Source organism: Lonchura striata, chromosome 19 (genome assembly GCF_050655825.1).
Source record: "Lonchura striata isolate lonStrDom1 chromosome 19, ASM5065582v1, whole genome shotgun sequence".
Taxonomy (NCBI): domain Eukaryota; kingdom Metazoa; phylum Chordata; class Aves; order Passeriformes; family Estrildidae; genus Lonchura; species Lonchura striata.
In genome coordinates this window covers 8,319,291-8,330,763 of record NC_140721.1, presented here as the reverse complement: position 1 = coordinate 8,330,763, position 11,473 = coordinate 8,319,291, and the positions used below count along the sequence as shown (strand labels likewise).

Genomic DNA, 11,473 nt, shown 5'->3' with positions numbered 1-11,473 from the left:
CAGTGTGGTCACCTCGCCATGGACACTCCTGTGCCTGTGCAAGGACAGGCAGTGACCCTCAGCAGGGCTTCTCCAGCAGCTTCCAGCCAGCTTTTAGAGGAGGCTGCAGCCCATGTGAAGATCAGGATGAGCAAAGCAGGGGAAAAGTCACAGAGAAGATTTCCCCAAACACCCGGCTCTATCCTGGGCCCCAGCTCCTGTTCAGTGTATTTCATAGAAACACAGACTCCTGGAAAGGCTTGTGTTGGATCTTTCTTCAAAGACCACCTTGTTCCATCCCCCTGCCATGGACACCTTCCACCAGACCATGTTGCTCCAAGCCCTGCCCAACCTGGCCTTGATCAATGTGTGGCTCTGGAACAGCCACAGTTCTGTTTGCTGCTGCATTCCAGGCTGCATCTGGAAAAATGCAGCCAGGAGGGTGAGGGAAGGGATAATTCACCCCCACAGGTGAGACAGCAGCTGCAGGGCTGTGTGGGGGTTCTCTGTGCAGGGCAGCAGCTTCAGCTCCAGAAGGATCCAGCTAAGAGCACCAGGACAGCTGGGGCAGGAGTGCACGGCATATGTGGAGACGCTGAGAAAGATGGGTTTGTCCAGCCTGGACAAGAGAAGGCTGAGATGGGATCTTGTGGCTGCCTAGAGCTACCCTGTGGAAGGGTGAGGAGCAGGTGGAATGAGGCTCCTCAGAGCCCTGTGTCCTGCTTTGGACCCCTCATTGCAAGACACAGAATGGAGCAAGTCTGGAGGCCACTGGAGGCCACCAGGCTGGTTGGAGCCCTGGAGCTCAGGACACATCAGGAGAATTGGGTTTGCTCCACCTGGAGAAAGGCAGGCACAGAAGGGATCCCATTGCTGCCAGCAACCATCTTATGGGAGGACACCAAGAACATGGAGCCAGATTTTTCAAGGAGGTCCATGATGGTGGGATGAGAAGCAATGGATCTAAGTTGGAAATTCAGGTTAGAAATAGGGCTTTGCTTTAACATGAGTTTGATCAAATACTGGGATGGGTGCCCAGAGAGAGGCTGTGGGAGGTGTTCAGAGGCTTTTCTTACAGGTGTTCAAGACTTGGCTGGACAAGGATTTGCTTGAGCATGACTTGCACCAGATGGCCTCCAGAAGTCACTCCCAACCTAAATTGTTCCATCACCCTGTGATTCTGTGGAGGTGCAGAGGGAATCATGAGAGCCAACAGACACGAGGAGAAGGAAGGGAAATTAGATGTAAAAAAAATCAGCATGAGTGTGTTCAAAGACGAAAAAAAAACAAGGAAGAGAAGTTATGAGACCACCATTCCCTGACATTCACAACTGACCCAGATGTGACCCTGAATGGCCATTTCAAGTTTCACTGTTCTGGTGCTGAGGCCAAACCAGAGGCATCCAGAGATCCTCCTGATCTTGGATACCCTGTATCTTCAGTTCTCTGCAGACGACCCTCCCCAGCCCTCACATCTTAGTTCTGGGCCCCACAAAGCCAGCCCAGCTGGGGGGATTTGCCCTTTCAGGGTCAACAGCTGTCGTGGCCCTCGTGGCTGGTGGTCTGTCCTACCCAGGACCTTCCCTTGGGCCCGTGAGGTCAGTTTAAACTCAGCCCTAGAGCTCCAGTCCTCATCTGAGCCACACTGGGAGCACAGTGGGGGACTCCAGTCCTCTCTGTCCACGTTTTCTGGTTGGATCTCAGACCTACTCTGTGGATGGTTTATTTCCTGGATGGACTGCTCACATCTCTGCCATAGTGAATTTCCAGCCCTGCCCGCTGCCCTGTGTCCCTTCATTAAGGATCCGGGATCCAGCCGTGTTTGCCTCATGTGGAGCTCACACTCAGCCCTTTCCACCATGCTTGGACCTTGGCAGGACAGACATCCCCTCCTCAGCTCAGCTCAGCTCAGCTCAGCTCAGCTCAGCTCAGCTCAGCCCAGCTCAGCTCCTCCTCTCCTCCTTGGCTCCCAGCCTTTCACCAAGCTAGCAGAGTGACATTGAAGGGTTCAGGTGGAACATGACCATGGAATCATGGATTCATTAAGGCTGGAAAAGAACTCTGTGATCAGTAAGTCCATCTGTCAACCCAGAATCACTGTGTTCACCAAAAAACCACATCCTCAAGAGTCTCATCCACATGTTTTTTGAATGTTTCCAGGGATGGTGACCCTACCAATGCCCTGGGCAGCCTGTTCCCTTGACAACCTTTTCCATTAAGAATTTTTTCCAAATATCTAATCTAATACTCCTCTGGTGCAACTTGAGGCTATTTTCTCTTGTCCTGTCAATCCAGGAATCCCTTTCCTGGATCCATTATCTCGGAGAGGTCTGGATGCCACTGTCCATCGAGGCCTGCAAGTGGCACTGATTGATTCCCACAGCATGGAAAGTTTGGTGGGAACCTCAGCTTGACCCTGGATTGCTGTGAAGAGCAGGTGTCAAGCTGTGCTATGAAAAAAAAGTCTGATCAGAAACCAACAGAGAAGAAGGTAGAAGGACCACATCTTTATATTCTTAAATCTGATTTGAAAAGGTTATAGAGCTTCCTGGACCCTCTGGCAGGAAGAACAGCCCTCCCAAAGCATTTGTCCAGAGAGCATTTTGATCCAGAAGATGGAGAAACTCTTTGTCAACATTTCTGGGGCTGAAGGTGGATCTGTAGAGACTCATCAGGCTAAAGACAGGGAAGAAGAGTGCAAAGGGACCCACAGAGCCCTGTTTGTTAACTGGAGCCCTGGCTCGGGGGTGCCAGGGGACACTGCAGCTCTGGCTGCAGGACACTGGCTCCAGCCCCATGACTGATCCTAAAACCTGCCAGTGGAGAGTTAGTGAGCAGGCACCTCTCTTGAGGACCTGTCCTCAACTTTCCAAGGTCATGCTTGGGACTGGTCACACCGACCTCTCCTCCTTTGCTAGTTTCCCTATATCCTTAAGAAGCTGAGTCTCTCCACTTCTCTTTGATCCTGGTTCTCCGGATTTTGCTCCAAGTGTGCAATTCACATGTAGTGTTTATGCAGGGACAGTCAATGACTGAAATTCCTCAGCATGGAGGGGGCTATTCTGTACCTCTCTGGCTGGAAGCACATGTGTCCCTCCCCTCAGCTGTGCCGTCATGGGATGTGGAAACTTCCCGAGTCACAATCTGCAAGTGCCTCCTTGTGCCTCTACAAAGAACGAGTGTGAACACACGTGGGTGTGTGCAGTGCCTATAAAGCCAGTGTGGACAGCTGGGCATGGGAGGCTGCACCACTGGGTTCCTGCTCTGCGCAGCGGTGCTGTCGTGATGGGTGAGTTTCCTGCTCAGGTGCACCCCACTCCAGTGTGGTGCTGGGCTCAAATGCGACCTCACGGGGTGAGTATGCAAAGGCACAGAGAATGATGGGCAGAACAGCAGCTGTGAGTTTCCCTGGGAGCAGGAGGGCTGCCAGAGCAAAGCACCAAACCACACACACGCTTGGTGCCAGCCTGTGCCTGCCCCAGGCTACCAGTGCCATGTGTTCCAACATCCTGTTGAGGGAGGTTAATGTGCAGACCTAAGCTTCACCTTGCTCCTTTCCCAATGCATGTGGCATGTGTGGTTTCTCAGGGATCCTGCCCTAGGCATGGTGGCATCTCCCCAGGAGCTGAGTGAGTGCAGGGTGTAGGGGGGTGCTGTTGGTCAGCACACAGGGTTTGGGTTTCTAGCTCTGTGTGGGCCAGGACATTTCCATGGTGATGGGCATTTTCCTCTCCAGGGCTCCAGGCTGGGACACCCTGGCTGCACCGGGACCTTGTCCTCCTGCCCACCGTGGTGGCAATGCTTCTCCTCTGTGCCAGCGCTGGCCCAGCCATGCCCACTGCCAGCCCCCGGAGTGGTGAGTAGCAGGTGGGGGCACCGAGGGGCCCCAGAGGCAGAGCAGGACACTCAGGGCTGCTCTGTGCCAGGGGAGGTCAGCAAACACCCAAAGGGATGCACAGCACAGGAACTCCTCACACACACCACCCCTGGCCCAAGGATTCTACAGCCTGGCTCCTGCCAAGCCACCTTCACCCCCTGGGTGGGCCTGTACTGAAACCAACAGGTTTCTGCCAAAACACCACAGCTTGGAAGGATTGCTGTGCCAAAACACCACAGCTTGGAAGGATTGCTGTGCCATGCTTGTGAGGCTCAGTTCCAGGAGAGATCCTCTTAGCTATTTGGCTTTTTGTTTAGCTCTTGTTGGATTAAGAACATTCCCTTCCTCCCTTTAAGGGAGGATTACAGTACCTACAAGACCCCAGAGTTTCGTGGGTTGAATTGGAACTACCCACAGCAGATTGTCTCCCATCAAACACAAACCAAGGAAAACAAATTAGATGGCAAATTAGTTTGGCTAGTAATTGGGTAAATAAGTTTGGCTAGATAAATTATAACAAGCTGGGAGAAGAGACCCCTATAAGACCAAAGCAGAACTAAGCCTTCTTATCCAATGTCATGAGCCCCAGGGAAAACATATATTTTCATTACATATCCTCATCCAGTGGAGCATTTTAGATACTTCTGGTCCCTGCAAGAGCTGCAGCTCAGTATATCAAGGGTATATGGGCCAAACATGCTTTGAGGACATAATTGACAATCCTCGAGATTTTTTCACCCTTCTTTCCTTGGCAAGATGCATTAGAAGGCTCCAAATCAAACAGCAAATGATGAGAATTAGGTTCCAGAGCTTTTACAGAGGTCACTGGCTCGGACACCTTCAGGTTCCCTGAGGACAAGCCAGTGGAAAAGCTGCAGACTAGAACCACTCCTCTTTGTCCCGAAGCTCCTTGTTGTCCTGATAGCCTCACGGACCTTCTCTCTCCCCCCACCCCGTGTTTGCTGCTGCAGCCTCAGGCTTCCCCCCGGACTGCAGCCGCCTGCGCAGGGGCAGCCCCAGCGGCGTGTACGTCATCCAGCCGGCCCGGTCGCCCCCGCGCGTGGTCTGGTGCGACATGGACACCGAGGGCAAGGGCTGGACGGTGGTGCAGAGGAACTCGCACGACACCGAGCTCACCTGGAAGCAATCCTGGACCACCTACAAGTACGGCTTCGGGAACGTGCACAGCGATTACTGGCTGGGCACCGAGTACCTGCACCTGCTGACGCAGCAGGGCACCTACAAGGTGCGCTTCGTGGTGCGGGACAAGGCCAACGTCACCCACTACGCCGAGTACGACATCTTCAGGGTGGAGAGCGAGGCCAGCGGCTACCCGCTGAGGCTGGGCCGGCACTCTGGGGATGGGGATGACTACCTGACCCTCTACCACCCCAAGAAGGGCGGCATTCACGACAACATGAAGTTCAGCACAGTCGACAAGGACCAGGACCAGTACAGCGGGAACTGCGCCAAGAGCTACGGGGGGTGGTGGTACAACAGGTGCCAGAACGTCCTGCTCAATGCCAAAAACTACATTGTTTGGCCAGGATTCTGTGATAACGGTGACTGCGCATCCTCCCTCATCCTGGTCAAACCCACAGATGTGTGTTGACCATGCCCAGCCCCCTGGGAGTGTGGGGGTGCCACCATCCCCAGCTCAGTGCCCCATTCCCGTGCCAGTCCCAGTGCACATCCTGATCTGCCCACAGCTCCTGTTCCCTCACCAGCAGAAACACAGCAGCTCTGGGGCTCAGGAGGCATTGCCCGGAGCGCCGGGCACACGGGCAGCTTTGTCCAGTGCCATGATGCTGGCTGGCACTGGGGCACAGGCACTGGTTTGGGGTGGGTGCACCCGCTCCCATCCTGGGGAGGGGGACATGGTGCCAGTTCCCTTCCCCTGCAGTTGGTGAACCCTGCTTTGCCCAGGCCCTGCTCCTTCCCTGAGCCCTGCACACCCCACAGCTCTGCTATCCATGGTGGGAGGAATAAGCTGCAATAAACCCTGGAGCCAGACCGTGCTGCCTCATGTCTACCTGCACACAGGTGTGGGGGGATCACTCTGTCCACTCTTCAGGGTGGCAGACTTGGGGGAAGGTCAGTGTGTTAGGCAATATTCCTTTCAATGGCTTGTTCCAGCCACTGCACACTGGACTGTAAGGCTACAATTAGTCGACAGGGCCAGCAAAGCCCTGAGCATGCACAGCCCTCACTCACAGTTTGCCCCTGTTCATGGCTGGGTGGTTGCTCTGTGCTGGGAGAGAGAAGAAACCACCACAGCCTGGAGTGTGGAGAGGGCAGTGGACTCCCTGAGGGTGTGAGTGACATGGGTCAGTCAGTCCCATCACTCCCTGCTGCAGACAGGGAATGTGTCTGTGAAGTTCCCTTGTGATGCAGGGAAGTTTGAACCTGGGGCCTGAAAGAAGCCACAGCTCCTCTCCTCCCTCTGTGGAAGGACAGCTGAGCTCAAGGAAGGTTTGTGGCTTGGAATGCTGAACAACATGGGACTCTGGAGCCAAGCTCTGTGACCAAGGGCCCAGGGCACCCTGCAGAGCTATGGCAGTGCATTGTTCCTGAGGAGTGTCGAGTCCTCAAGGAGCATTCTTTGGCAGCCTTGGAGGCACCTGCAGGTGGGCAGCACTGTTTCATGGGGAGATGGAGATATGAGGCTGCTGCTGGCTGAGAAAGGCTTCCCAGCTGGAGCTGGCCTGAGAGTAGCAATTCTGGACTAAGAGACATCTGCTGACTTAAAAAGGCATTGGTGCTCCAGCCTGGATGCACAGCCTGACAGCAGGTGAGAGGCTGGACAAAGGCTTGGGGCTCCTGGTAAACAGCATTCCACCCAGCAGCCAGCCCTGAGTGATGCTGAGCTGCATTCCTGGGTCTATTCCAAAAATAGTTGCACTTGATGGGTCCCTTGTGGGTCCCTTTCAGTTCAGAATATTCTGTGAATCTATGAGTGCAGCCAGTGAGACATTTGCTCTGTTCAGCACTGCTAGACAACCGTGCAACAGTCAAACATCCTCCCTCTGCTCAGCATCAGAGAGCACACCACGGGTACCGTGTCCACTGCTGAGCTGTCTAGTGCACAAGGTTATCACCACACCAGAGCATACAGACCCAAGCTCATCCAGAATCTTTAAATTCTGGGATCCCTGCCATGTCAGGCTGTGTCAACTCTCACACCATCCCAGACAGACCAGCCACATGGTGCTGCGTGGCCCTGCAGTCCTGTGTTCCTTTCCAGTCTCCCAGGTCCCTCCCAGCATCCACAAGGTTAATGAGGCAGGATGACATTGGCCTGTCTTTCCATGGCTGGCAGGGTTCAAGTGACCTGATGCTTCCTTTGCACCCTCTGCTTGCTGTTGGCTGTGTCATGCTGCATTCCCTTTTTGGAAGATCCCCACCTTGGAATGCAACCCTCTTCTTTAAGTGAAAGTTTTGTCTCTAATTCCTCACTTGAGTTGTATGAAAAAATTTTCCTTTGAAAACTTTTTCTTACAGAAGCCTCAGGTGTGCTTCTGGCAGGAAACAAGTATCAGTTGCAAGGAGTTCCCAAATAAATGAAGGACACTGCAGGTCTGAAAGTGATTTTATTCTGCAGGATGTGTTGTGGACATGGCCTGCCCTGGGGTCAATATAGCTTAGGTCAGGTTAGCTGGTGATGGTGGATGTTCTTCTGCTGAAAACATCTCTACCCACAAAGCAAAAAGAGAGTAAGACCATGCTGATCAGGAGGGTTTTAGGCTTCTGAGCACAGAGTTCTCTCTGAAGGAACATGCTTGGATACTGCAGTGTTTATAGAGATTCTAATAATTCTAATAATAATATTCTAATAATATTCCCCCCCCCCAAATAATATTTTAATAATATCCCCCCCAAAACCCACCACAGGTGTATGGCCAGAGACAGAGCCAGGAGCTTTGCTACTTTTCAGGACAGGGAAAACAAAGCAGTTCTTGATAGAGAGGAACAACCCTATTCACCCCCAAGGCCTCATCATCAAACAGGCCCCAGCAGGGCACTGGCCTGGCCACGTGCCACAAGGGGACAGGAGGGGGAAGGAGTTTTAGGGGTATGGAGTTGGTTTGATGAGGATGGCCGAGGCTCTGCAGTTCCCCTTGCACAGCTTGCCCCATGTCAGACCCCCCTTGACGTTCAGCTGCACCGAGTAACAGGCTGAGTACCACCAGCCACCCCCATAGCGTGAGGCACAGTTCCCTCTGTACGTATCCTGATCCCGATCCTTTGTGGAGAACTTCATGTTGTTGTGCACTTTCCTGGGATTGTCTGAATCCATGGCATCCTCTGCTGTCCCTGAGTGTGCTCCCAGCCTCAGCCGGTAGCCCTGGGACTCATCATCCAGGCTGAACAGGTTGTAGTCTGCGAACCTCATGTTGTTTGCAGCATCCCAGATGACAAACCTGACCTGGTAGATCTTCTGCCTGGTGATCTGGTGGATGTACTCGGTGCCCAGCCAGAACTCAGTGTGCACGTTCCCGAAGCCGTGCTTGTAGGTGCTCCAGGACTCGGCCCAGGTGATGTCCGTGTCCCGCCGGTTCCTCTGGATGATGGTCCAGCTGCTGCCTGCCCCGCTCATCTCGCATGACACCATGATGGGGTGCAGGCCCATGGGCTGGATGATGTACACACCGCTGGGGCTGCCAGCTGGAACCTCGCTGCAGTCCCTGGGCCAAGCTGGGGCAGGACACAGGGGGATAGAGCAAAAGCCTGGGCATCAGGACAAGACCTTGGGCACGAGGGAGATTCATCTGGCCAGGGCACATGGGGGATAACCAGCTCTCCCAGCCCAGAGAGGTCTGGAGGTGAGAGGGGATTGGCCTCAAACCTCTGTTCCTTTTCTGTAGGGAAAACCAACAGGAGTCAGCCCCACTGAAAGGCCCCAGACTGACTGAGCTATGCTGGTATCAGTCCAAGAGACTGAATACAGCTCCTGAAAAAGGGGCTGTGCTACTACAGAACTAGCCCCTGCCTGTGACTAAGGGAATGGGGAAAAATGATCCCTTCATGCACAGAGCCACCCTTCCCAGCCTGCACAGTGCACACACACACACACACACACACACACACACACACACACACACACAGACATCCTCCATCCTGGAGCACGGCCAGGGCGAGGGACAGCACACGGACCTGCCCTACCCAGAGCTGGCTGAACATGTGCACACAATACCAGATGCCCACAGGATGCTACTTACTGGTTCTCTTCAGAACACTTGATGAAGTGTTGGAAGGAGATTTCTTGAAGGTGTTTAGGCTCTGTGTGTGCACAGCCAAGATGAGCAGGGAAGCAAGAAGCAGAAGACACTGAGCTGGTAGAAAGGGACAAGAAGAAAAGAAGAAATGTGACCGTCTCTCCCATGGCACCAGAAGCAGTTACTGGGAGCCTGTGAGCTGCAGGAGGGCACTGAGTGTGCTGGGCAGCATCAGGCTGCTTCCTGCAAACTGCAAAGCTGCCAAAGGGGTCGACAGCCTGCCCTTTTCCCCTTGATCTGCGGTGGGCACGTCAAACACGGGGTAGTTTTGGGCAGAGCAAAGCAGCCAACAACTGCCTGAGCCAAGTTTCACTCCTGGTCCCTGGAGCAGGAGCCTGGCTGGGTGGGCCAGAAGACTGGGCAGGAGCAGCTGGTGCTCAGAGGTGGCAAGTGCCCCTAAAGGGCACCGGTGCCACTGCTCCCGTCAGTGTGCAAGAATCAGAGCATGGAGCCTGGCTGAACTGCCCCACCTTTGCTCTCCCCGTTGCTGGCAAGGAGCACCCACTTCCCAGCCCTGTACTCACCCATTGCTCCCTGTGGAAATGCCCTCTGGAGCGCAGAGCTCTGCAGTACCCGTCACACAGAGGGATTTGTAGTGCCCTCTGTGCTGGGCGGGCTAAGTGGGTCCTACCTCCCTTTTCTGCTGGAACAGATCAGGTTGGTTCCCTTTGTGCCTGCAGAAAACACCAGCTGAGGTGGAGGTGCCTGTGGTTCTGGACTGCAAAGAAAAGAATTCCCGTGCCAGCAAGAATCCTTGGAATGGTCTCTTCTGTGAGTGCTTAGTGACTTGGATGGAATTTTCCTGGGGAACAGCATATTTGCAAACTTTGAAGAGTATTGCTCAGCAAACACTTGAATGCCACAGCCACCAGCCAGGTGGAGAGCAAACACAGGTCTGTGCCTGCCTCCCACCACTGCAGCTGGTGCTGCCAGGTCAAGGGGCCCTTGTTTAATCTGCTCCAGTCCAGCCCAGCCTGGCTTTGGGTGGGGCAGCAGAGCAGCCCCAGGACTTTCAGAGAAGGGAATGGCTGTGGGGCAGTGTTTGAAGCAGCTGGTGCATTCTGGGGTGCGTGACACAGGCAGAGGGTTGTGCTGGAGGGGTCTGTACCTGGGGCAAGCAGGAGAAGTCATGACTCCCCAGTGAGACACAGTCCTGATCTGCCAGGAAGCAGCTGAAGGGCCTGAGGAAAGGTTTCTGTGAGGCAGGTGAGACAGTTGTGGCGTCTGAGCACTGGGTGTGGGAGTGGCCATGCAGGAGGAGAAGAAAGCATCTGCCCAGGAATGGGGTGAAAACGGGTGGATGGAGGGCAGCAACGGGGATCTGAGCATGTACAGAGGGGATCTAAGAATACTTGGAGGAAAAACAGAGGGGATTGAGCATGCACAGGGGTGGTGAGGGATATCATGGTGGAACCCATTGGAACTGAGCACCCACAGAAGGGGCACTGGGATTCTGAGCATCGATGGAGGTCAGCAGAGGGAATCTGAAGGTACCTGTTGTGAAAAAGAGGGATGTGAGCTTGCCCAGGGATAAAAAGTCAGCACTAAAGAGATGCTGAAAGGACCAAATGAGATCTGAGTACTCGAGGAGGGGAACAGATGAGATCTGGGGGCACACAGAGGGAAATTGAAGGCACAAGAGTGTACAAGGGGAAAAATGGCAAGGATCTGTTTGTGAAAGGAGAACAGAGGGGTTCTAAGAGAGCACAACGAGGGGAATGAAGAAGATATGAAAGCAGCTGGATAGGAATGGAGTGGATCTGAGAGTGGTTGGAAGTGAAGCGAATGAGTAAGAGGGGATCCAAAGAAGCACCCAGAGTGAACAGAGGGAATTTGGAAACAGGCAAAGGTAGAATAGTTTGGTTATAAGGCACTCAGAAAGGATGGCAGGGATAGGCAGTGCACAAAAGTAGAAGATCTGATACAATATCTGGCACGATAAATCTGGCTGTGTTCAATGGGAACTTGTGAGATCACAGATTCCTCATAGTGCAATTTACCAGCATGGTCCAGCTGAATAAGAACTTACACAATCCAGGTTCACAAATAGTGTGGTTTAGGGAAGGAACAGGAAAACAGATTCAGGATGTTGGTGATAAATGCACTATGGAGTGTTAATATGCATTATGACAGAAGGGATAGTAACAGGGATATATTAGATAGAAATTAGTTATATACACATAACTATTCCCAATGCAGCTGGAGGTGTGAAGCTCAACCAGAGGCATCCCTTCAGGGGAGAGACTGTCCATCTGCTGATCTCAACCAAGCAGAGATGCTTTCCCCTCCTCTTTTTGAGACCCCACTTTGATACCATAATTTTTGGCCAGCTTTGCTCCAG

The 11,473-nt window shown here is 53.4% G+C and overlaps 2 protein-coding genes across 2 annotated transcripts; one reads left to right on the top strand and one right to left on the bottom strand.

The window, feature by feature from the left end:
* On the top strand, positions 1–5,592 carry LOC110476630 (fibrinogen-like protein 1-like protein). Its single transcript, XM_077787639.2, has 3 exons — positions 1–3,268; positions 3,716–3,835; positions 4,828–5,592. Exons 1-3 carry the CDS (start codon positions 3,094–3,096, stop codon positions 5,466–5,468), a joined length of 936 nt encoding a protein of 311 aa, XP_077643765.2. The 5' UTR covers positions 1–3,093; the 3' UTR covers positions 5,469–5,592.
* Positions 5,593–7,433: 1,841 nt separating this feature from the next.
* Positions 7,434–9,892, bottom strand: LOC116184312 (fibrinogen-like protein 1-like protein). Its single transcript, XM_085557580.1, has 3 exons — positions 9,657–9,892; positions 9,076–9,189; positions 7,434–8,551 (listed from the first exon to the last, which is right to left on the bottom strand). The coding sequence occupies exons 1-3, from the start codon at positions 9,658–9,660 to the stop codon at positions 7,923–7,925; spliced, it is 747 nt and encodes a 248-aa protein (XP_085413706.1). The 5' UTR covers positions 9,661–9,892; the 3' UTR covers positions 7,434–7,922.
* Between the last annotated feature and the right edge of the window lie 1,581 nt (positions 9,893–11,473).